This window comes from Medicago truncatula, chromosome 3 (assembly GCF_003473485.1).
Source record: "Medicago truncatula cultivar Jemalong A17 chromosome 3, MtrunA17r5.0-ANR, whole genome shotgun sequence".
Taxonomy (NCBI): domain Eukaryota; kingdom Viridiplantae; phylum Streptophyta; class Magnoliopsida; order Fabales; family Fabaceae; genus Medicago; species Medicago truncatula.
The window spans coordinates 54,382,134-54,408,831 of NC_053044.1; the positions used below are offsets into that span (position 1 = coordinate 54,382,134).

The 26,698-nt window shown below is 32.7% G+C and overlaps 2 protein-coding genes across 4 annotated transcripts; both read left to right on the forward strand.

Annotated features, from left to right (window-relative positions):
* The first annotated feature begins 6,653 nt into the window (after nucleotides 1-6,653).
* Nucleotides 6,654-11,163, forward strand: LOC25490105 (signal recognition particle 14 kDa protein). Its single transcript, XM_013606541.3, has 4 exons — nucleotides 6,654-6,817; nucleotides 7,410-7,503; nucleotides 7,690-7,799; nucleotides 10,714-11,163. The coding sequence occupies exons 1-4, from the start codon at nucleotides 6,815-6,817 to the stop codon at nucleotides 10,867-10,869; spliced, it is 363 nt and encodes a 120-aa protein (XP_013461995.1). The 5' UTR covers nucleotides 6,654-6,814; the 3' UTR covers nucleotides 10,870-11,163.
* Nucleotides 11,164-18,273: 7,110 nt separating this feature from the next.
* Nucleotides 18,274-25,813, forward strand: LOC25490106 (TOM1-like protein 9). Of its 3 annotated transcripts, XM_039832130.1 has the most exons (11): nucleotides 18,274-18,665; nucleotides 19,824-19,902; nucleotides 20,296-20,394; nucleotides 20,491-20,604; nucleotides 22,033-22,193; nucleotides 23,016-23,100; nucleotides 23,256-23,341; nucleotides 23,483-23,565; nucleotides 23,608-23,722; nucleotides 24,493-24,950; nucleotides 25,087-25,813. In XM_039832130.1, exons 1-11 carry the CDS (start codon nucleotides 18,565-18,567, stop codon nucleotides 25,668-25,670), a joined length of 1,965 nt encoding a protein of 654 aa, XP_039688064.1. In that variant the 5' UTR covers nucleotides 18,274-18,564; the 3' UTR covers nucleotides 25,671-25,813. The 3 variants fall into 3 exon arrangements, with proteins under 3 accessions (XP_039688064.1, XP_013461996.1, XP_024635013.1); XM_013606542.3 differs by having other exon boundaries at nucleotides 18,275-18,665; nucleotides 23,483-23,722; XM_024779245.2 differs by lacking the exon at nucleotides 18,274-18,665 and adding an exon at nucleotides 18,768-19,047 and having other exon boundaries at nucleotides 23,483-23,722.
* Nucleotides 25,814-26,698: the final 885 nt, after the last annotated feature.

The window sequence follows — 26,698 nt, forward strand, 5'->3', positions numbered from 1 at the left end:
CTATCTGCAACTTCAAATACGAATACAACTCGTCGGCGTAGCAACGTTAGATCGCGGTGGCAAAAACCTCTGAATAACATTCTAAAAGCCAACTGTGATGCTAATCTTCAGGTCCAAGGCAGATGGGGTCTGGGTTGTATTATAAGAAATGCGGATGGGGAAGCTAAGGTCACAGCTACTTGGTGCATAAATGGTTTTGATTGTGCAGCTACAGCGGAAACTTATGCTATTTTGGCAGCGATGTACCTAGCTAAAGATTATGGTTTTAAGAACATGGAGTTTGAAAGTGATTGTGAAGCTGTCATCAAAAAACTGAAGCTCAAAAGCGATGATGATAGAACTTATCTTGGCTCAATTTTGTCTGAAATCTGGATGGCCAGTGGATGGTTTGACACTTGTACATATCATTTTATCCCTAGAATAGGTAATCAAGTGGCACATGGATTAGCCCATCTTGCCCACTCTAAACCCAATAACATTTGGACTATTCAAAAATAAAAAATAAAAAAAAAATGAAATTTTAAAAGATTTAAGAAACTTATTTAAAAAATAAAAAAAAGATAGAATGATTAAAAATACTTGAACACTGCATTTTTTTTTTAAGGCAACACTGCTAATAAATTTTGGATAGATTGTTTGATTAACTTTAAAAAATATTGGCAAAATTACGCAAACAGTCCCTTATCTTAATTTTAGGTAACGTTTTAGTCCTTTATCTTTTTATTTTTCCGTTTTCATCCTTTATCTTTTTAAAACGTTGCACTGTTACCCTTCTGTTAACCATCTGTTAAGAAAAACACTGTTTATATTAAAATATTATTTAACTATTTCTTTTTTGCTAATTTGAGAAAAAGAAACACAGCAACACAACAACCCATAAAACACATTATTCATGTGTTTTTCAACCCAGAAGCATTTGCGCTTTACAACCCATAAAGCATGTGCGATCATTCTTTATGTAGGCGCAAGCAACACCTTGTGAACTTTCATTCATCATCATATATACAGAAATCATGCAAACACAAGGTGAACGATAGACCAACAACTGCTTTAAGAAATTAAAATCAAACATTATTTTCTAATAGTTGGAAGCAAGTGATTTCTTTTGCAATATTTAACATATAAGATATAACTCATTACTTGTAGACTACCTGATGAATCATGATTTTTTGGAAACATTATATGTAGAGATAAAGAATTGCCCAAGAAACGGAAATCCAGAAACAATAAAACAGATACTCACATTGCAAGATCTCAAAAACCAACAAGATTTTCAAATGATTTGATGAGTTAGTGGTGATAATTTTTCATTCATGTATTTCGAATGTTGTTTTGATGTATGAATTTCAATAACCTTATCTATACATGGTTCGATCCATTAATGGGGATGTCATGAATTTCAAGATTTGATTTTTTAGGGTTGCAGCATGCATCTGCTTCACATCTAACATTGGAGAAGAAGAAGATAACGTCCAATTTGTTTTTTAACAGAATGTGTAACGGATTCCACTTAAAGGGTAAAGGTGCAACATTTTAAAAAGATAAAGGACTAAAACGGGAAAATAAAAAGATAAAAGACTAAAATTTTACCTAAAATTAAGTTAAGGGACTATTTATGTAGTTTTGCCAAAATAGTTTTAATGTAGCGTTTGATTAGGATCTAAAGTGGTTGAATTATAAACTTATAGGTGGACCAATGGAGGTTTGTTTTGGTTTAAAATAAAAATTGAATGTTTAATTGGTTTGGATTGAATGTTCAACTTTGTTGTCATGGGACTGGGAGAGCAATTTGGAGGGGCGATTGCACAAAACCCTATTATTTGGGGGCACCAATTCACTTTTTTTTCTCTCACATTCAAATGTGTCGATTCACTTCTTGTTTTACTCAAGTTTGACACAGATAAAATACATATCATATGCTTGTATATAGTTGATGTTTTTTTTATACAAAGTGAAATTGACATTTATATACCTACACTGTTAAACTTTCACACATCTTTCAGTCGATGATATATTAAAATAACCGATGACTAATTTATTACAGACCTTTCACGGAGGCTACATGCATTCATGTCTCTTTCTATTTTGATGACAGTAAAAACATTGCATAAGTCTTTGCGCGTGCGTGCAAGTGCGTGCAATCATAAAAAAAATAGGACACCAAATTCATATTTTATAGAAGGGACTCCAAATTTCATGGACGAACTTGTATTTAATAGTATTAGATGTTTTAAAGTCTGGTTCTCACATAATATCATCAAAGTAACTTTCATAAAAATAATTAATTTAAGACATAAATTAAACTACAAAAAATATATCTCAAGTGACAAGTTTATATAGATAACTAGGATTGTTCGTGGCTCGGTTCAGTTAAAAATATTGAACTCTACTAAGTCAAACCATAACAACTATTCAATTGAGTTACAAAAACATATATATAGAAAAATGATTCTTAAACACTCAAAACCATTGTATCACTGTAGAGAGAAATAAACAAAAACAGCAAAATGATAGACGTGACATGTTGTTGATGTGATATGAAAAGAGATATAAATATTAAATGAGACGTTGAATAAGTGTATGAAAAGTAAGGGATGTACAAGTATAATTGCTCGTATATATAATTAAGGTTGTTCATGTTTCAATTAAGTCTATATTGTGAATTGTATCAAACCGAACCATAACAACTACGTCACGACCCACTCTCAGGCCATGACTGGCGCATAAGCTAATACAATAAATCAACATAAATTTAGCCTCACAAGCGTAATACAATATGGCATATAAACTGTTATAAAATACCTATTACTAGAGTCTTGTAGTGTCATGAATTTTCACGACATTTCAAATTGCTAATTAGTTATAAGAATAATGTATATAAAAACTATCTCATTGTATGTACATCTCAAAGAGAATAATATCGCTTATTGTTATAGTTACAACATATGAAAAACACATATGACGATCACTGTTCAATATAGAAATCTAACACAGAATAAACTTTTGAATACAATTGTACTATTTTATATTTTATTAAGGAGACCACAATAATATTTCAATTTAATTTTCTATATCGGTGTACTCTTTCATCAATGAAGTGCAGACAATAAAAAACGCTATATATTTAATTTACGTAATTGAATTAACTTAAAGATTGCAACAAGTTATAGTATCTTTAAGATGCAGACTCTAAAAATATTGGATCCAGGATTGAAAATTATGTGAAACATAAACATAATTCAGCTCGATGCTAACTGTTATCTAAATGAGCAATGGTATAGAAAGAAATTCCTTTTATCCAAAAGTGTGTACCGGTTATATGTCTTTTCACCACGAGCTTATAGCTTATTTCACGAGCTTATAAGCTATTTTTCAGACGTTATTTCAAGTAGCGTTTGAGCTTATAGCTTATAACTTCTCACTTTTTCTTCTAATTTTATCCTTATTATTTCATTTAAATTCCATTTTTATTCATTACAATTTATTATAATAAGCTACGTAATAAATACTACTATCCTTTTATTCCAATTTTTGTATATATATCAGCTGACTTTTTTTTTGTTTTGAAAAAATATATACCTTCGTTTTTTTTTTACGGAACAAAATACTATTACTCTATTAGTGTTACTTTATTTTTTTATTTTTTTGAGGTAAGTGTTATTTTCTTTATTCTCTGTTAGTGTTACTTTATTAGTATTACTCTATTAGTGTTACCCTTTTTTTTTTTTTTAGGTAAGTGTTATTTTCTTTATAAAGTGGAAACACTTAAATGATAATAAATAAAAGATAAAATTTTAGGGAATAAAATTTAATTTAATTTATAATACATAGGATATATTAAATTAATAAATTTTAAGTATTTTTTTAAAGAAAAATTAGTTTACAAAATTACAAATACTTAAATATTAATTGATATAATTTTTATTATGAATTAAAAATACTCTTTATATCATTTTAGATTTATCAGCTAATTGAACCGCTATTTTTATCAAACATTTCAGTTAGCTTATAAGCTATTTGCTATTTTTACCAAAGAGACCCATAGTCCCAACAATAAAGAGTACCTCAAAGCACGTTCTTGATATCACGATGGAATTTAAGAATTAGACTATCACCACCTCCAAATCCACTACAACATTGTCTTTGATAATTAAATATAGGCTAAAATATGTTTTTAGACCCTGTAAATATGGCGAATTTGGGTTTTGGTCCCGGATAAATTTTATTTTTGAAATTCATCCCTGCAAAATTTTTTGTTTTTTAAAATAGTCCTTAACCCCACTTTATTGATGATTTGGCACATTTATGCCTACGTGGCATTCGCTGACTGTGTAAGTTTGTACATTTGACAGTCACATGGTAATTATCTTAGTTTAATTATTTAATAAACTTTTTTTAAAAATAATAAATATATTTTTGAAATTAAAATAAAACATTTAAAAATAAAAATAAATTGAGGGACCAAAGTGGTAAACGACAGAAGAGTTATGAGACACTTTATAGTTAAGGGACGAAAATGAAAACAAAGAATAAGTTAACAGACCAAACAATGTATTAAACTAAAATTAAAATAAAATGAAATAGGCAACTGGATATTATGCAAACAACTTAATTACGAGTAACGACATACCATCACTTCATTTTAATTTTGTTTTTCTGCATGAAGAGTTCCAAGTTAATGATTATTATCCCTTAAAGCACTAATATCTGACTCTCTAGAATTTGAATAGAAACCTACAATTGAAGGAGGGCGTTCGGACTTTCAGACAAAGCTCTCATGCTCCTCTTACTTCCATCTTGACCTTCTTTTAATATTTCTTGAGCGTTTCCAGGAACTACACACCACTCCTCTATCAACTCACGTACAAAATCGAAAAGGGGAATAATATGTTGCTGGAGAATTTCTTAAATGGAGAATTTCTCAGTAATGCCTTTGGGTGAAGGACCGAAAGTGAAAACCAAAGGGAGAATGATTGTTCTTGTTGTTCGTGTCCCATGAAAGTCTAAATGCTTCATTTAACTCTAAAATTAAGTGAAAAAGGGGAAGGGCTATGCTATATGTAGCGACAAAAAGTCTCGCGAATATCCCACGAATTATGTTTTATAAGCTTTTGCCATTTTCCATTTCACAGTTATTACTCTCTACCTTTTTTTTCCACTCAAAACTTGGTCACCAACTACATATGAAGACACATGAAGGCTGAAGCAAACACTATATGCTCAGAAAAAGACAATAAGCAAAGGCAACTTTGTCACGTCTCTAAACTTTGGTAATTGAAGAGAACCAATAAAATAATACAATGAAGAGAATCTGGAGATGAAGTGGAACAGCAGAAAACAAGGGGAGAGATAAATGGTATGACCAAAAAGAGATAAAACAAGGAAATCACCGCTTTTGAGCTTTTCTCGTGTGATATTCGTGAAACTTTTGTCGCGATGTTAAGCATTTTCCATAATATATACATCAAGAACTTTTAATGCACAAGAAAAATCCATGGATTTCACGACATTGAATCAGGTCTATGATTGAATATATATTTAGAACCAAGTTTATCATTAAATCTTTTTTCCCAATCAAGGTTTTGCAATTTGGGGTCATAGGTTATTGGTGTTGATTAGCTTGGGTGACAATTTTTTTTGCCCATTTGAGTTGCAAAATGTTGTTTAACATTGTGCATCCTGTGCTGAAAAGTAAATTAACAACTCATCTGAACCCTTGTTTTTGTGTGGTGTTGGGAAGAGACCAACGTACGTGTCATTGTGTGAGGTTGTTAGGACTCTGTGATTAGGCAGAGTGAGTGGGTCATTGTAAGCAGATGTATGGGTCGCATCCACCTCCTGGAGCCAAAAACACAACTTAATGTAGCTTAACATAACATTTATAGAATATACCATTGAATTTTTTTATTGAGTTTGTTACCATTTGAAAGTCACAAATGTTTATATCTATATTATATATAAAGAAAACTACCCCTTTCAGCATTTTTGAATTCATTTTTTCCTTTCAAAAAAGACCCTCAATTTTTAATACAAATAACACATATAACAAATAGATAAGAATAAATGTAAATATTAAAAAAAAAATAACAAATACGATATAAATACATATATGTCTGGTTTTTTCATTTATCATTAAAAACATGTGACAAACTAGATGAGTTATACTTGCTTTTTTCATTATCTCAATTATACTCTTAAATAATTTTTTCTATAATAAAGATTGTTGTTGGTGTCGTTAAAAAAAGAATTTAGATTATATTTTTTTGTTCCATTGTTGATGTCATTGAAATAAATAATCATGATTAGTTTGATTTGTTATAACTTGAGAGCAACAAACATTTATATTTTTAGTTTTAATTCAAATCAAATTTCATAAAAAAAATGTCCGACTTTTCGCTAGTTATTATAATTTTAATTAAAACCAAAATTTCATATAAAAATAGTTTATAATTTACACACATTAGTGCAATAAAACTGCTCATAATTTACATGTGTTAGCGCAACAAAAAGAAGAACGAAATGACTAATCTCAAAATTTCTCAATTTTATTAAGAGCAAAAACATATTTAACCATTTAATGTGTCAAAGAAAAATAAATAAATAAAATTAGAAACTATATAAATTGAAATAAATAATAAATTGGTCCATTATTATCTTGGATCAGAAAAAGTCGAAGCCCATTATCATAAACCAATTTTCTTTCTTCTTCAACTTTCTTCTTTTTTCTCAACTCGTCTCCAGCAGTGTTTTAGGGTTTCTCTGCGTCAAATTTTGATCGCAACCATCCCGCAAACGTGACAGCTGCTACTCGATCATGGTAAATTTTAATCTCAACAATCAATTTTTAGCTCTAGATTATTCGCTCTGTTAAATTGATCGGATCTGTGAAATATAATATTCATTGATCTATTGCTTCATGCGTAAATGGACCATGTATAATCGATGAATATGCGAGTTTTATGTCTAAAATTTGATTAGATAGCTATGAAAAACTTACACCAGGCACAACACACGTCGACAGTGATAATAATTGAGAAAATGATATAATTGAATGTAATCAGTTTGTATCGGTGTCAGATATCGACACGTCTTTGTTTAGATCTGGTTAGAAGTGTTGGTGCTACATAGTTAAACAGTGAGGAGCAAAGCGGAATGATGGCCGTGACCTTTAAATCTTCTTCAATTGTGTAAATTTACTTAAGAAAATAGTGTAATTTTTTAATTTTTACTTTTTTTTTTTTATATTTTTTTTAATTTGAATTTTGGACCAAATTCATCTAGGAAAATCATCATGTTGTCTTGATCCATAATGAATCAGTCTTAATGTAGTATTGTTCATTAGTTAAGGTGCTAATGAATGTTTTTGAATATTTGATCCTAATTACTATTGTGTTTCCCGATTTTACTAGGTTCTGTTACAGTTAGATCCGTTTCTCAATGAACTCACCAGCATGTTCGAGCGCAGCACTGAGAAGGGCACTGTTTGGGTTACTCTCAAACGATGTACGTTTTGATGCTGTTTTTATTTGGGGTTAAATATGTCTAATTCATATAGATATTTATAGAATCAAAAACATATTTAACCATTTTATTTGCTAGCTTGAGTGAAGGTTTTGGTTTTATATGTTCAGAAACTTATTTTTGTATGTTTGTTGTTGTTGTGTGGTTTTTTTTTTTTCTTTCTTCCAGCATCCTTGAAATCTAAAGTTCAGAAGAATAAATTGGTCACTGCTGGTGAAGCAATTGAGTATAGATGCCTTATACGTGCCACTAATGGGAAAAAGACAATTTCTACTACGGTATGTATCTTTGAGTTTGTTGTATCCACTATGCTTTTCATTAAAACTTTCTTGTTAGATGAACTCTTGCTATATTTTACTAGGTTACTTAGTGAAATACAACCTTCTGGCTATTTAGGCATTAAATTTTTAGGCACATTCTGATTGGCTTCTAGCTTATAGGAGTTTCTCAATCAAAGCTAATGGGTAGACAGAGACTAATGTGCCCATATGTCCGCTTTCTTAATGTGCATATGTATATTTTATCGTGTTTAATCATCAAATAACGTTCTTTTTAAATTAATTCACTTGTTGCATAATATATATTTTATGTGAATGTGGATTTATCTAAATTTCAGTTTTCATGTTGTATTTGTCTCATTCTAAAATGTCATTTTTGCTTTGCTGTTAGTGTTGGTGAAAAGCCCTTGATTAGAGTAGACTGATTTTTCACCACAGAGAAATAAATGAAAGATGAAGAAATAAAGATTCACTGATGGGTTTAGTTGTAGATGTTACCTGTCGTATATAATAAATCTTTAGGGTGCTTTCCAAACTCCAAAAACAGGATACGTAGGTCAATTGGAGGTGGTTTCATGATCTTGTATGTTTATTACTTTCTCACACTTGAAAAACCAGTTCTTATTGGAACATCATTTATGTCAAAACAAGTTTAAATGTAAAGAAAGAAAAGTTTCCATATTTCTCTTCTTCCTATATTTATACTAATTCTGAAGTTCAAAACAGATTCACAAAGATTTACTGAACATTTATACTAATTTTGAAGTTCTAAACAGATTCACAAAGATTTATTGAAAAATATTTGATATTGAACTAGTTCCAACTTCTAAGGCATGTTTTATTACAAACAACGTGAATTCTCTAAAACAACTTTCATAGGGATTTAAAAAACTGGTTATACCATATATTATAGTTTAAAATTTAAATATGCCAAACACCTCTTATCAATCTTTCCTGCATCAGTTCTTTTGGAGATTACCCGATCTTTGCTTTTATTTATTGGATTGGACAATTGAGTTGGAGATATAATTCCAGTAGAAATATTTCTCAACTTTCAAAATTGTTTTGTATATTATGGCATGCTTCTGTGGAATATTATTTCAAGTATATTATGGCATGCTTGTGTGGAATATTATTTCAAAACTAATTGTAGACCAAAACATGAAAATAAAGTGAAACAAAAGGGACAATCTCTCGACTCTATTTCATTTTGCTTGATAACACCTCAATAATCATTAATGGTGTTATATATGTATATTGTATACGGGTTACAACCAACCAGGGCTATACTTTTGTTTGTGCAATTTGGGCTTAGGCAATTAGGCTCGAATCTTAACCAATTCATCAAAGATTGTTGTGAATAACTCTGCAAGTTCTTCCTTGTGACGTTATAAACTAGTTCAAGAATAAGCTTTGTTTTGAGCAGCATGAATGAATTTCTTAAAACTAGTTCAAAGGGATATATGAAACTGCTAATATCATAGATATTATGGTTTAAATATTCCAATTACCTCCTATCAATCTTTCCCGCATCAGTTCTTTTGAAGATAACTTTGATCTTTGTATTTATTTATTGGAATGGACAATTGAGCTGGAGATGTGATTTCAGTGGAAAAGTTTCTTGAATTCGAAACATGTTTTATATATTATGGTACAGCCTGCTTTTGTGGGAAACGTTGCAGTTAGTTTATGCTGTGAAATGTGCTGTCCTAATATCTACCAAATTATTTTACTGGTAGATCTTTTGGTTTGTGCTATACTCTGGTGATCACTTTTCACTTGAATGAATTCCCTGTCCGCCTAAGCTGATTTTCCATGTTATTTTGGCATAAATAGCATGTAATTATTAAGAAGTTGCTTTTTAAAATATCAGTGACCGAGTATTATTTTTCATACACTATCAAGAATATTAGCACATATAGTTTTAGATAAGGCATGAAAATGAAGGGCAACAGAAGGGATAGTCTCTTGACTCTGTTTCATTTTGCTGTTTGCTGTGGTAATGTCTCCTGGCCAATGATCATAGGTGTTATCTTGGTTCTGCTTATGTTAATGCCATTTGGGTTTATGTTATTAGGCTTGATCAATTAATCAAAGATTGTTATCTATCTTGCCACCTTACTTGGTTTCGGGCTCGTATTAACACTTTAGGGTCAAGTTAGTTTATCATTAAAATTTAGGCAGATTTTTCTGAATAATTCTGAAATTTCTTCCCGACGACTTTACTAAATCCAGCATCACCTTAATCGCCTATTCCTTGAGTTGTTAATCCGTGCTTAATCATAAAGGCTCATTCCTTATAGCTCCAATTAGGATCACCCTGTATGTTTTAGTCCATATAAACATGAGAGTTACAGCTGCAAAATACAGCAGAAAAAACTTATAAAAACAGGGTTGAACTTTGCTACGATGTGCTCTTAAGTCAACTAATTATTTATAACTTGTATAAGCTACACTAACCTTGGTTATATCTTTAAGATCCTTTATTTTCTTATCCTCAACATGTCAAATATCACTTAAAAATTTCAATTATGGAGATACTATCACTCATTCAAATCTTTTCGGATTCCTTCCACACTCGAACCATGTACATAAGTGTACAGCTAAAGTTTGTTTTCATAAAAGCTATAAGCTGTTTTTATGAGCAATCCTTGAGTTTATGGAAATACGTTGAAAATAGCTTGTCACTGGATAAGTTCTAATAAATAAATGAATACAAACATGCCCTAAATGAAGAGTTCTTGTTAGTTGCCTACTTTATGTAGATTTTGTTTTTGAATTGGATGAAACATCATGCACGAGTCCCCCCCAGATCTCTTTGGCTATTTCTGCTTTTCTCTCCATGCTTTTCACGTTTTTGCAAGTTTTCTTTTCCACTTCTATTATCTAATTTTACTGGATTGTCATTTGAAAGGTTGGCCCAAAGGATCATCAACGCTTTCAAGCTTCTTATGCAACTATATTAAAGGCCCACATGACTGCTTTGAAGAAGAGAGAAAGGAAGGATAAGAAGAAGTCTGCAGAGATCGACAAAAGAGAAGGAAGTTCAAAGAGGCCGAAGAAGACTTGAAGTGATCTCTGCTTTTTCTCTTTGGTATTCTGCACAAACTTAGTTTCCCGCTTCCTTTATATTCATCTAAAGGATGCTCGGCCACACATACTTTTTGGAGTTGCAGAGTGAGGAGTAATCGAAATGGGGGGAAGAGATAACCAAGATAGTTAGATAACTGTTCATTGAATTGTGAATTTGTGAAAATTTTCTTTCAGTTCCTTCGGAGGTTATAAATTGAATTTTCTTCAGGATATACCTTTTTACCCCTATTGATATTTCATTTTGAGGTAGTTAATCTTTTGGTCCCAAATATCTCATTGAACCATGATTCCGTTTATGATTGTTGCACCACAGGTGTGCAGTTATTGATAGCTTTTTTCACCAAATAAATTACCAGTTCCAAATTGGTTATTAATTCTTTAAAACTGCTGTTTACCATCCAAATAAATATCAACATTAACAGAGGCAGTAGATTTTAGGGTTCTATGGAAGAACAGTAGAAGAAAGGTAGTTTATTCGTGCCGATACTTATTGATTGAGAAGATAAAATTCCAATTAAAACTATAAAATGCTAAAGATCCATCCTGTAGGAAAATATTCTTCCTAAACAACCATTGCTAAAGGGGTCAACAACCCTAACTAACAGATCCCTAACTAACAACCCTAACTAAATTGGTATCAGAATGGATATGGCCAACTTAGATTCAAAACAACCAAGAAAATTGTTTTGTGAGAAAGGAAAGTTCCTATTGACACAAGTAAAATACATAAATACCCCAAACGGTAGTTAACACCGTTAGGAAAGGCGCCGGTAGTTAACAACCGCTGGCCTTCCAGTATAGAAGTTTCAAAAACTCCATTGTTACGTTTTTTGCTTCCATAGGTGCGAATTTCACAAACCATAAGTCATTCGAAGTCAATTTCAAGCACAAAATCAAGTAAATTTTTTGTATCCTACTGCGTTGCTATTTTGTGATTGATTTGATAGTTTTTTTTGGTTAAATTGTGATTATAGAGGTTTATTGAATTTATGATGTTATGATAGTTTAGGTTGTTTGAATTGTTAGGTTTAAGTTAGAATTGTTTAGATTGTTATGAAATTATGGTACAATTTTTAGGATTAGATGAATTGTTGTATAATCGTTGCGATTAGTTTAGGTTTGTTATGAAATTTTTTGTTATGTATTTGTGATAGAATGGTTACGATTAGTTACAATATAATTTTTAGGATTAGTTTAGGTTTTGATGAATTATTGTAGGTTTTGATTGCCAATTTGTTTTTGTAGATATGTCTCAGAATCAGGGAAATGTTGAGTTGAACAAGAAGAAGGAGGGTGACGACAAGAAGAAAGAAAAATCGCCGATGACATGGCACGGAATCACATGTGATGGATCCGTCAAAAAGAAGGATTCGAAGGTGCTGGTGTATAATCATTCGAGGTTGAGGAGGAGCGGGAGGACATGCTATTTTGGTCCTCAGCCAAAAGCAGGTGCCCCAGGAACTGTCAAGGACAACCCAATTGACTTGTGTGATGAGGAATATGATTGAATGTAATGGGTTGTAATATCTAATTGTTTTGGATCTTTTTTTTTATGGTACATTTTGCTTGACATATTGGTACTTTGAATAAATTTGCGTTTTAAATAATTTCAATTAAAATCGCGTTTTGAATAATTTTGATTAAAGTCGCGTTTTGAATAATTGCGTATTCGAATAAAAACTAATTAAATCTAACGTGAATTCAACTAATTAAAATTGCGTAATGAATAAATAAATTCGAAAAGTGAATAAATAAGATAATTATTGTTCCATTCAAAACAAAATATATGTTATTACATTGCATTGCATTACATTACATTCCGAAATGTATCTTCCAACTGCAACAATTATCTTACCACTGAATGGGGAAAATTCAAACTTGCTAAACAGCAGGACTCCAGCATCCGATGAGCATCTTGAATGATGGCATTCAAGTGTCAAAAGAACGAGGTGCATTCCTTGACACTTGAATACCATTGTTCAAGATGCACATCACATGCTGGATTCTTGCCGTTTAACAAATTTGAATTACCCCATTCAGAGGAAGACAATTGTTGCACTTGGACGTTTGTACGTCCCAACTACAACAATTGTGTTACCTTTGAATGAGGTAAATTCAAACTTGCAGGACTCCAATATTCGACCGGCATTCCGAATGTTCCATTCAAAAAATTAAATTCTTGTTAGGCTGAGATTAAATGACGTATTCAAATGTCAAAAGAATGAGGTCCATTCGTTGACACTTCAATACCTTCATTTAAATCAGCCTAACAAAAATTTAATCTTTTGACAAGAACAATAGGAATGCCGGTCGAATATTGGAGACCTGCCGTTTGGCAAGTTTGAATTACCCCATTCAAAGGAAGACAATTGTTGTAGCTGGAAGGTGCATTCATTCCGTACCTAATGACGATCTTCTGGCGGAATCAAACTTTTGATGATATCTTCAGTTGATCTTAGCAACGTCACCCGCATATCGATACACTGGAACATGTTGTGTTCCCAAAACATGCTCGTCACGTTTTCGTCGTTCGTTAATTCCACCCAAGTGAATGATACTCTCCCCTCGTTGAGCGTTGGACGTTTATACCGAACGTGTTCCACCCTCCTTGTGTCTCTGGGGTTGACTCCTTGGTTGAATTCAGTCAGTTCATCATTGAGACCTCTTAACGTTACACCAAGGCACCGAACCTTCAACCTCTGAGGTTCTCCCCCATTGAATTGCGCATGAACGTCGATCCACCTGGCCATTGTTTCAAATCTACACAATTAAAAAATAAAAATAATCAATGAAAAACTCATTCGAACACTTGTAGTGAAAATGTGACATAAACCCTAAAAATCCTAAACAAACCCTAAAATTTTTATAAAATTCTAAAAAAAAAATAGAAATTTAAGAAATATAACTTCATTATAATAGGTATTCATAATAGATGTTAATAGCATTTCAGATCTACAACATAACTATATTAAGAACAAATATTCAAACCCTAAAAAATTTATAAAATTCGAAAAAAAATATATAAAATCAAGCAATATAACTTTATTATAACAGGTATTCATAATATATGTTAATAACATCTGAGATCTACAACATAACTATATTAAAACAAAAATTCAAAATTTAATAATTAAACAACAACTAAAACATATAAACACATATACTAACTATAATATATGACAATAGCATAAGTGATAACTTACTTGTGATTTAGTGGAAGAAATTTTGGATTATTTGGTAGAGTTTTTTTAAGAGAGAGTGGGTGAAAATTTGAGAGAAAGATGGTGAAGATGATGGAGTGAGTGAGTGTCTGGCTACTGATTTGAATATATCACGAACACAACGGCAGTTAACTACCGCTGGAAGGCCAGCGGTTGTTAACTGCCGGCGCATAGCCTAACGGCAGTTAATTGCCGCTGGGGGCATTTAGGTATTTTACTTGTGTCAATTGGAACTTTTCAATGTCAGAAAAGCAATTTTCAACAACCAAAACAAGCCAACTCAGAATGGATATGGCTTTTCTGTTTAATAAAGAGAAGAAAATTGTTTTTCTTAAATAAAATACTTCCTATTGACACAAGTAAATGACGTTTTTATCATCAGCGACAGTTAACAACTGTTAGGCCATGGCCAGCAGTTAACTGTCGCTGGCTTCTCAGCGGTTGTTAACTGCCGTTGTGTTCGTGATATATTCAAGTCAGTAGCCATAATCCAGACACTCACTCCATCATCATCATCACCATCTTTTTCTCAAATTTTCATTCTCTCTCTAAAAAAAACTCTACCAAATCATCCAAAATTTCTTCCACTAAATCACCAGTTATCACTTATGTTATTGTCATACATTTTAGTTAGTATATGTGTTTATATATTTATAATTTTGGTTGTTGTTTAATTATTAAATTTTGAATTTTTGTTTTTAATATAGTTATGTTGTAGATTTGAAATGCTATTAACATATATTATGAATACCTGTTATAATGAATTTATATTGCTTAAATTTATATTTTTTTTTCAAATTTTATAAATTTTTTAGGGTTTGAATTTTTGTTTTTAATATAGTTATGTTGTAGATCTGAAATGCTATTAACATATGTTATGAATACATGTTATAATGAAGTTATATTGCTTACATTTATATTTTTTTTTTCGAATTTTATAAATTTTTTAGGGTTTGTTTAGGATTTTTAGGGTTTATGTCAAATTTTCACTACAAGTGTTTGAATGAGTTTTTCATTGATTATTTTTAATTTCTAATTGTGTAGATTTGAAACAATGGCGGGGTGAATCGACGTTCATGCACAATTCAACGGCGGAGAACCTCAGAGGTTGAAGGTTCGGTGCCTTGGTGTAACGTTAAGAGGTCTCAAGGATGAACTGACTGAATTCAACCAAGGAGTCGACCCCAAAGACACAAGGAGGGTGGAACACGTTCGGTATAAACGTCCAACGCTCGACGAGGGGAGTGTATCATTCACTTGGGTGGAATTAACGAACGACGAAAACGTGACGAACATGTTTTGGGAGCACAACATGTTCCAGTGGATCGATATGCGGGAAACGTTGCTGAGATCAACTGAAGATATCATCAAAAGTTTGATTCCGCCAGAAGATCGTCACTAGGTACCGAATGAATGCACCTTCCAGCTACAACAATTGTCTTTCTTTGAATGGGGTAATTCGAACTTGCCAAACGGCAGGACTCCAATATTCGACCCGCATTCCCATTGTCCCTGTCAAAAGATTAAATTCTTGTTAGTCCGGTTTAAATGAAGGTATTGAAGTGTCAAGGAATGAACCTCATTCTTTTCACACTTAAATACCGTCATTTAAACCAAACCTAACAAGAATTTAATCTTTTGAATGGAACATTGGGAATGCCGGTCGTATATTGGAGTCCTGCTGCTTGGCAAATTTGAATTTACCCCATTCAAAGGTAACACAATTGTTGGAGTTGGGAGGTACAAACGTCCAACTGCAACAATTGTCTTCATTTGAATGGGGTAATTCAAACTTGTTAAACGGCAGGACTCCAACATGCGATGAGCATCTTGAATGATGGTATTCAAGTGTCAAAAGAATTCTTTTGACACTTGAATACCATCATTCAAGATGCTCATCGCATGCTGGAGTCCTGCTGTTTAGCAAGTTTGAATTTACCCCATTCAAGGGTAAGATGATTGTTGCAGTTGTAAGGTACATTCGGGAATGTAATGTGATAACATATATAGTTGAATATGCATAATACAAGTTGTTTTGAATGGAACAATAATTATCTTATTTATTCACTTTTCGAATTTATTTATTCATTACGTAATTTTAATTAGTTGAATTCACGTTAGATTTAATTAGTTTTTATTTGAATACGCAATTATTCAAAACGCGACTTTAATCAAAATTATTCAAAACGTGATTTTAATTGAAATTATTCAAAACACGAATTTATTCAAAGTACCAATATGTCAAGCAAAATGTATCATAAACAAAACATAAAAAAAAGATCCAAAACAATTAGATATTACAACCCATTACATTCAATCATCTTCCTCATCACACAAGTCAATTGGGTTGTCTTCGACAGTCCATGGGGCACCTGCTTTTGGCTGAGGACCAAAATAGCATGTCCTTCTGTTTCTCCTCAACCTCGAATGATTATACACCATCACCTTCGAATCCTTCTTTTTGACGGATCCATCACACGTGATTCCGTGCCGTGTCATCGACGATTTTTCTTTCTTCTTGTTGTCACCCTCCTTTTTGTTCACCTCAACGTTTCCCTGATTCTGAGACATATCTACATAAACAAATCGGCGATCAAAACCTACATCATGTCGTAACAATTCTACAATAATTCATCATATTCTAAACTAATCCTAAAACTTATACCGTAACTAATCGTAACAATTCTATCACAAATTCAACAACAAAATTTCACAACAAACCTAAACTAATCGCAACGATTATACAACAATTCATCTAATCTTAAAAATTCTACCATAATTTCATAACAATTCTACAATTAAAAAATCTAAACAATTCTAACCTAAACCTAACAATTCAAACAACCTAAACTATCATAACATCATAAAATCAATAAACCTCTATAATCGCAATTTAACAAAAAAAAAAAGACTAACAAATCAATCACAAAATATCAATGCAATAGGATTCAAAAAACTTACTTGATTTTGTGCTAGAAATTGGTTTGGAATGACTTATGCTTTGTGAAATTCGCACCTATGGAAGCAAAAAACGTAACAATGGAGTTTTGGAAACTCCTATGTTGTTTTGTTCATATAACAGAAAGCAACGGCAGTTAACAACCGCTGGAAGTCAGCGGCAGTTAACTGGCGGCGCATGGTCTAACGGTTGTTAACTGTCGTTGGGGTAAAAGCGTCATATTCTTGCGTCAATAGGAAGTATTCATTGTCAAAAAAGCAATTTTCTAAAGAGAATTGATGAAATTCGTGTAAAAAAAAAGGTGATGTTTTTCTTGACAGGATATACACATATTGACTTTTGACTTTTAAGCAAATTGGATAACTATCTTAGTACTTACAAGTAAATATATATTTTTTTAAACTAATTAAATAATTAATTTATCTGATTTATAATACGCTACATCTATTATTTGATAAAACTAAAAAAATAATATTTAATTATTATGATAGTGTAGTTGTTAACTACTACTTGCTTTTCGAGTTATGATTTTGTAAAAATAAGTCATCCCTTTACTTTTTTTCAATATTGAATATAAGGAAAAAAATACTTTTTTTTTTGAAAGAAGGAAAAAAAATACTTATATTTAGAATTATTAAATATAAATAATTTTCTAGTGATAAAAAGGTAAAAAAGAAAATTAAAAAATCTAATTTTTTTCAGTGCATTTAACAATATAATTACATTGTAATCTCCATGAGTATAGCTCAGTTGGCAGGGACATGCATTGTTATATGCAGGAGTCGGAGTTCGAACCCGGACACCCCACTTATTCACTTTGAAAAAAGTGAATTCTAGCCACCTTACTACATTTAGAATTACAAAAAAAAAATAATTACATTGCAAAATATATATTTTGTTAGCAATATATACTTTTTACGTAAAAAAAGGGATGTAATTACAATACCCTTAAAACACTTTTTTAAGGGAATACCGAATATTTTAAAACATTGTTAGCACGATCCTAAAAGCAATATATAATCATGAATGTTTATTTATGATCTAAATCAGAAAAGTAGTCTTTGTGTTAAAAATAAAATGAGAAACGTATATATATTGAAACTTAAATAATTTTTTTGGCCGAATAGAAATAGAAGATTCTAAAGAAGAAGAAGATCCCAAAATGTTTTTTTGTTTTTAAGTCAGGTACGGTGGAACTGAACATTCGAAGCTGCATGCCATTATTTGCTTATTAAATAAACTTGGTCGGCATAGCTGGACAAACACGTGGAGTGTTATTATTGGTTGATAAGTAGCATTATTCTTCCACCCTTGCAAATTTTCCTCAACGGAATTCAGTTGAGTTCACCATCTTCTTTGTGTGTGTGTGTGTGTGTTGTGAGAGATAGATATAAAGAGAGGAACCGTTACGTTTTTATCTCTGTTGTATCACTATTTCTTTGATCGTTGCAACGTGGTGAAGTGTTTGATCGATTCTCTTCGTGAAACTGCGATGGTGAATCCTTTGGTTGAACGTGCCACCAGCGACTTCCTCATTGGTCCTGATTGGGCTTTGAATCTCGAGATCTGTGATGTACTCAATCGTGATCCCGGGTACGAAACTACCAATTGCGTTGGCATTTGAATTTTAAATCTTGTTCTTCTTTCTTGCGTATTTTGATCGAATAGTTGTTTTTCTTGCAGAATTAACACACAAAATAAAATAAAATAATGACTGAATTCCTTTGATTTTCTTGTATGGACGATTCGTGACAGTTAAGTTATTGAGTGGAGTTTGTGTCGATCGCTGTGATAAACATTGCAATGGAACAGAGAAAATTAAAAATAGCAAATTTTTGTTGATTTTGAATTTGAGTGCTATTTTTTTGTAGATTGTTTGATCAATCAGGGAATAGGGATAGTATATGGCTATTTTGGATTCTGCAAATTTGAGTGTGATCCACTTGTATAGTATCCGAAAAGTGAGGAATTGCAGGTTCGAACCTATGCTCAAATGTCATGCATGCGTTTACCATCTGAGCTGTAATTACTCAAATGTCATGCATGCGTTTACCATCTGAGCTGTAATTACAAGACACCATGTATTTTGTTTTTGGTTGCTGTAAGCTATGAGTGACTCTCTTCTCATGATAGGCTATTATGATTTTTTTTTTATTTTTTTATTTTTTTATTTTTTATTTTTGTGAAATTTTCACCTTATCTTCGTTAAACATTCATGACTGGTGGCTATTTATCATCGAGGAAGAAATATTTGCACTTGAACATTACATTTTTATGTCGAAAACATAGTTAATTGCACGTGCGTTCACGGCTACATTTCCTAGCTTCAATATAATACCATTATTAGAGTTGCTTTGAGGCACGATAAATGTGATGCAGACGCCGTTCCAAAAGGACCGTTAGAGGATTCGTTCATATCGTGGGTTTACTTTTGTAAGACGTAAGCTTTCAGGAACCAATAGTTTCGGATTTGTGTCTATCAAGTTATGTATCAAAGTTTGGGAATCCCATGTATGAATGTAGTATTTCTTTTGTTTTATGTCTTCTACTATTGGGAGAAACGGGTGGTATGTCCCAATTTTTACATGTTCAGGTTTCTCTACTCTTCTGTATATACAGTTTGGAACTGAATGTTTATTTTCTTTGTTTTTTTTTTTAATTAGCAAGAGCGTTTAAGTGGAAATCTTATATATAATTTTTGAGTTTTGCTTCTTCATAGTTTGAGAACTCATTGTGGTTATGATTTTTCAGGCAAGCAAAGCATATTGTTAGAGGTTTAAAGAAGCGGATTGGACACAGAAATTCTAAAATTCAAATTCTTGCGCTAACTGTGAGCTCATATACTTCACTATAAGTATTTTCAGCCCAGATCTTAACATTGTTCAATCAGCTTTTGTATATATGTATTTTTTGACCTTCTTTTCACACTGCGGTTGTTTGATTTAATGTTTCCTGTTACTTTCTGAAATAAGCATTCCACTTTAAACAACCTCAAGCATATAGAGAGAGCCGACAATATATATATTTTATTTTTTATCTGTGATTGACATTCTGTTAGGAGAGAAAAGGCCTCTCAAATGCCTTTGTGAGATTGTATTCATCTTGTATTCTTTGTGAATGGGTAATACACATATCATTTCTTTTGAATCACCGGTCTAACAGCCTCTATCATCTTTAACAATTAGAATACTTTTTTTATTGGTCTGTTTTTGTTATATTCTAGCTGCTGGAGACAGTCATAAAGAATTGCGGGGACATTGTCCACATGCATGTTGCCGAGAGAGAGGTTCTTCATGAGATGGTGAAAATAGTAAAGAAGAAGGTATTCATATTTCTTTAATGTTTCAGCAGCCTTCTTATCTCGTACCCGCTTTCATCATGCAAAATATGTTTATCATATTTGTCACGCCAATTGTAGCCCGATTATCATGTCCGAGAGAAGATACTGGCTCTTATTGATACTTGGCAAGAAGCTTTTGGAGGTCCAAGGGCAAAATATCCACAGTATTATGCTGCCTACCAGGAACTGCTGGTACGTTATCCTTGCTCTCTACCTGCCATTATGAGTAGGTAGGAAGGGAACTGTTAGCTGATGTTAAAGCTGCAGGGTTTTAGATAAAGAGGAAAGATAAAGAATGAAGACTTAAACTCATGATATGATGTGATACAAAAAGGCTTGGAAATTAATTTTAAGAGATAATTTAGGATACCCCAAGATAGAAATTAATCTTATGAAATGACCGAAGATATTCTAAAAAATATCAAGATGTTATAACATATTTTTGTTGCTTCTAACGATCTCAAGTTAAAGCTTATTACAATTTACTTATTATAGTTGCATCTTTTAAAAGACAAAAATGGCAAAATATAGCTGTCGGGGAGACCAAATTTGGGACAAAATTGCACCTAAGTGCAGTTAAAGACAAAAACCAACACCAAATTGTGACTGGGACAAGATCAATGCCAAAGACCGAGTGTCTTTGAAGAAACACGTCTTATTTTAGGATGGATTGAAGGAATAGGAGTATATCTTGGAAGATCATGTTGAGGGGCCACAACAGCTCAATGAAAACGGTGGAAAAATCAATTTGAATGTGAGACCCACAAGCTAAAAGTGGTCTTACTCTCAACATAACCAGGAAGTACTTTGGACCAAAGGTAACCAGCGATACAATGAGTAGACCACATAAAGGTACTCTGGACCTCACATGCCGACAAGAAAAGCTTTGGAGACATATGTGTGTGACTATCCGTGAGACTCCTCCGGTGGCCGTGTTTGTGGGAACACCCAATTGGTAGGCTCTGTACACAATGACATTTCCTTGGACATATGACAACCAAATTAGAAAGATCAGCCTCCTTGATGGAAGACAGTGATGGTCAAGAAAGGTTTTTGAATACAATTATTATTATAGTAGAGTCCCCCTAGCAATAGGGAGGATTACTCTGAATCTATGTGAAGTTGTAAGATTTTAGATTAACAGGGAAAAGAAAGAATAAAGAGTTTCAATGATAAATATGTTTTTATATGATTGATGAATACGATTGACACATTAAGATTAAACACGGACCTTTATTTATTCAGATACAAGACTCCAAATCCTAATTTAAGAGAGGGAAACAAAATCACGATAATATACTAAATAAATATGGAATCTAATTTAAGCAACAATCTAATCTTGCAAGAACCTCTAAGATGAAATGAAATAACTTGTCCTATGAGATTAGAAAATCTAAGATACTTCAAGACAATACCAAGATACTAAAAGATATTTTCATATCGTATTACAGTTGAGATGCATTTGGCACTTTTTTTGAGGATATAATGCTCTCTAGTCTCATCTGCTTGCTTATATAGGTTTTGGGAATGAATGGTTGCACCCAGAATATTTGCATAAAACTTTTTTAAATTAATATCTTTGCACATCTCTTTAATTCTATAAATGGATTTTTTTATTAGCATGCGGGGGCTCCGTTCCCTTCAAGATCTGAGCAATCTGCACCTGTATTCACACCAGTACAAACACAACCATTGGGATCATACCCTCAAAATATACGTGATTCTGATTCTCAGCAACCGGAAGCTGAGTCCTCAGTGGAGGCTGAGTTTCCAACCCTTAGGTACATCTCTCTCCGTGTTATCATATAAAAGGAAGTTAAATAATTGTTTTCATTTCCTATTTTCTAACCCTCAAGCTATCTTCATATCTTTATTTTATGGAATTTGTTAATTATACTTAATTTTAGTGTAGTACATTATCATAACCATATTCATTATCTGTGTAGATTTTCTTTTAAGCTAAAATGCCACCTTTTAAGACATGTTCTGTTTCATTTTGTATTTGGCATAGCCTTGCATATTATTTTTTCAGTTAAGATGTTTGTTACATCATAGTTTTTCTATACACTATCATATGTTCCTCCCCTTTTCATATTCATTGTTTGTTTGTTTGTTCATTTCTTGATCTATGTAACATAGCTTAGAAGATCAATATGTAATTGGAAAGCTTTCTCTTGTTTCTCGATTTATAGGATCGCTTAAGTAATGCTTGTATATTACATTCAACAGTATGTCGAAATTCGTAAGACCAACCCCTTCCCCCGCCCAAAATCTAATAACTTAACCTTTGGGAATTTAAATGGATTGACATTATGAACTACGATGAGGCTGTTCAAGAGTAGGTTATCAGTAATAACTATTAGAGGAACATCTGAAAATTTTTCCAACACACTATTATTGGTCAATTTCATGTTGGTTCCACTACAGAGAGGACCTAGGTTTTTAAGAGGGAAAACTTACCGAATAATATTGAATGTTTTGAGAAAAGTGTGTTGTTGGTATTCTTAACTATTCTTAGACGATGATAAACATTATTCTCTGTGGTACAAATTACCATATCTGACTCTGCATTGATTTGTTCTAATTGAGCTTTTTGTTGTCAGTTTGACCGAAATTCAGAATGCACGTGGTATTATGGACGTTCTTGCAGAAATGCTCACTGCTTTAGAGCCTAGTAGTAACAAAGAAGTAAGATGTTCAATTTGAGCTTTCAAATTATGATGTATCTAGATAGAAAAATATCATGTGAAACTTGAGGGTTTTATCAATGGGGGAAAAGCACCGATTTTTTTGAATATGTAGCATTAGTGCATTACATGTATGACCGTTACTTCTATGTTTAGGGCCTCCGGCAGGAAGTTATTGTTGATTTGGTGGAGCAATGTCGCACATACAAGCAAAGAGTGGTACACCTTGTTAATTCAACTTCGTAAGGCCTGCTGTTCTTTTTCATGATGACCACATCATCATATTCTTTACATGTTAAATTCATTTTGTGTATTCTTGAGGAAATTTCTTATTTAAATCCAAAGAAAAAACTAGTTATTATTTATGGTTTAATTTTCTCCAGGGATGAGTCACTTCTATGCCAAGGACTAGCTCTTAATGATGATCTGCAGCGTGTACTTTCCAAGCATGAATCCATTTCTTCGGGAGCTGCTGTTCAAAATCACAAGCATGAATCCATTTCTTCAGGAGCTGCTGTTCAAAATCACACTGAGAAACCAAATCCTGAACCTAGTGGAGCACTTATAGATGTTGATGGTCCTTTGATTGATACTGGAGATACTAGTAAACAAACTGATGCGAGGTAGTCCAATGTCTATTTCCGCTCTCCATTTCTACTCTCTGCATTCATTTACATAGGATACTATTGTTCTTAACTCTTACCCAATTATAATTCAAGTAATTCATTTTTCACCCTGTTATAATACACGTGATTCTTTTCTGTTTGCTATTTTCTTCTTGACACAGTGATTTTTCTAATTCAAAATAAATCAAAAATTATATTTGCCCAATGAAACTGGGAAATTTTTTTATATTGTTTCTAGTGGTCTGATCTCTTTGCTTTATGGGGATTTGAAGATGAGTTTTGGCTTAAAAGCTAGGGCTGTGTGAAGTTCTGTGCTAATTTATTTTGGATTGTTAGGGCTTGTTTGATTGTATTTTGGTTTTTAGTTTTTAAAACCAGTATTACCTGTTTTGATTTTCAAGTTTTAAAAACAAGAAAACAAGAATCATTTTTGTAAAACAATTTCACTAAAAAGTTAATCAGACAAGTTTTTCAGTTTTTATTTAAAAACTGAAAAATGGATTTTAGTAAGGGAATCAAACACTTAGTTTTTTTCATTCTTCTTATTTGACCTGGGAGCATTATGTGTCACAGGAAGTCTCCATTTATGTGTTTTACTCTATGTCGGAGCAATGGATCATAGGCTTAGTTTTGGCTGAAGATTTGTGTATATTAAGTATAAACATGCAGAAATAGATTGGTGTCGAAAAGCATTTCAAGTTGACTAAACCTGTCTGGTGCCTTTTGGTTATATTATATGGCTCTCAAGTTAATATGTTTTTTTACAGATCATCTTCTAGTGCTGAAGCAGGGTCTCAAACATTTAATCAATTGTTGCTTCCTGCACCCTCTACATCAAATGGTTCGGCTCCTCCAGTAAAAGTTGATCCCAAATGGGATCTGCTCAGTGGTGAAGAGTATAACTCACCAAAAGCAGATAATTCACTTGCTCTTGTTCCTGTAGAACAACAGCCTGCCAGTCCTGTGTCTCAACAGAATGCCCTTGTTCCTTTTGATTTGTTTTCTAATGGAAACATTGTACCCACTTCTGTTAATACCCAGCTAATAGCCCCCCAATTTCAACAACAAACTATCATATCTCAAGGTGTATTTTACCCGAATGGAAGTATGCCTAATGTGGGATCACCTCGGTACGAGCAATCAATATATACTCAAAACACAGGTCCTGCCTGGAATGGTCAGGTTGTGCAGCAGCAACAGCAACAGCCACCTTCACCCGTTTATGGTGCACTTAATGCTTCCTTTTAGATTTAATTCCTGTCTTGCTCAACTCCTTTCACAATTATGTTCTATTCTTTATAGTAGTTTCTATGATTTCTGATCTTTACTTTTGAGTTGGTTCATGAAATTTTCGTATACAGGTGCACAAAGTGGTGGATCATTTCCCCCTCCTCCTTGGGAAATTCAACCTGCAGACAATGGTAGTCCAGTAGCCGGCAGTCAATACCCGCAGCCACTGCAAGTCACGGTACATGTACAAACTGCTGCCCTTCCTCAGGGACCTCAAGCAACCGGGTATGACCAGGCTGCTGGAATGTATATGCAGCCAAATGCTAGCCATTTCTCTTCAATCAATAACCAGGTTCAAAGTAACCAATTTGGTTTGCAGCCTCCGTATATTCAGGGTGTTGCAGGTCCTTATATGGGCATGGTTCCGCATCAAATGCAAAATGGTCCCGTGGCTTCCATGTATCCTCAACAGATGTATGGTAACCAATTTATGGGATATGGCTATGGTCAGCAACAGCAACAAGGGCCTCAATATATCGAGCAGCAAATGTATGGTTTATCTGTGAGAGATGATAATGCTTCAAGAAATCCTTACCAGGTTTCTGCTGCATCTTATGCGCCATCCGGAAAGCCTTCCAAGCCTGAGGATAAGTTATTTGGAGATCTTATTGACTTTTCAAAAGTGAAACCAAAATCCACTCCAGGCCCCAGCTGATAGCCCTTAAAAAACTAAGATTTGTTTTTTTGCCTTTTTCACTTGTTTGCCTACTCTTGCCATTTTTTTTCATTATTCTTTACATTTTACTTTCTTTATAGTAATATAATATATATGTATATTTTTGTTTTGTTACTGTTCCATATTGTTTTGCTTCTCTGCCAACCGGCGATAGATTTAGGCTATAATAATATTTCTTTTTTTATCCCTGTAATATATATATATATACCTACATTTTCACTTTGGTCCCTGATTTTTTATTTTTTTTGGAGTGATCTCCATTAAATGTATTCGTTTCATTACGGTCCTTGTTATACTATGGGGTTCCTTTTAGTTTTGTTCCCCATCATTTTTTTTTTCCTGTCCGCACTCCTTGTTTTCTCACTCTATGAACACCAATATTGTCTCCATTTTTTATTTTTTTGAGTGATCTCAAAAACGGGCAAACGGATCACTCCTGCTGTTTTGGTACTGCCATCTTCCCTGTGCACTTTTCAAGCGTTGGATTTAATCCAACAGTGTTGACAAAAGAGGAAAATGAGTGGTAAAGACAAAATCGAAGGCTGAGATTAATGTAGAATGTAAGGCTGGAGAGAACTAGCAGGAGAGGATCCAAAATTCAAAAGCGGAGTTTTTTTCCTTCTCAAAAACGGTGATTGGTTGGTGACCGACCACATCAAGTGATTTGTTTAGGTTCACCGATGGTTCTTCTAATTTAAAGTCACCCTTGGTTTATGCTTAATTAGTTCCATATATGATAGGGTCTCGACCCGAAAAAATGGGTTTGAAATGGAAAATATATATTACAGAGACTTAAATAATATTATATGGATTAAAGAAATAACGAGGATCAAAATGATAATATAAGATTGAATTCATAAAAAAGTTAACATTGAAAATGGACACCAATTATACTTGATTTGTGTACCCTAATTATCATATGAGAAAATGGGACATGCACTATAATTATAAAACTAGCCTTGACAATATAAATAGTTCTTATCAAACGACAATGTAAAACTAATTTA

Excerpts from the sequence above, each read along its gene's own strand:
- LOC25490105 (XM_013606541.3), top strand. Across the intron at positions 7,504-7,689 it reads TTGGGTTACTCTCAAACGAT|CATCCTTGAAATCTAAAGTT; the intron begins GTACGTTTTGAT and ends TCTTTCTTCCAG. Across the intron at positions 7,800-10,713 it reads AAAAGACAATTTCTACTACG|GTTGGCCCAAAGGATCATCA; the intron begins GTATGTATCTTT and ends GTCATTTGAAAG.
- LOC25490106 (XM_013606542.3), top strand. The coding sequence starts at position 18,565 with ATGGTGAATCCTTTGGTTGAACGTGCCACCAGCGACTTCCTCATTGGT. Across the intron at positions 23,723-24,492 it reads AGTAAACAAACTGATGCGAG|ATCATCTTCTAGTGCTGAAG; the intron begins GTAGTCCAATGT and ends GTTTTTTTACAG. Across the intron at positions 24,951-25,086 it reads GCCACCTTCACCCGTTTATG|GTGCACAAAGTGGTGGATCA; the intron begins GTGCACTTAATG and ends TTTCGTATACAG.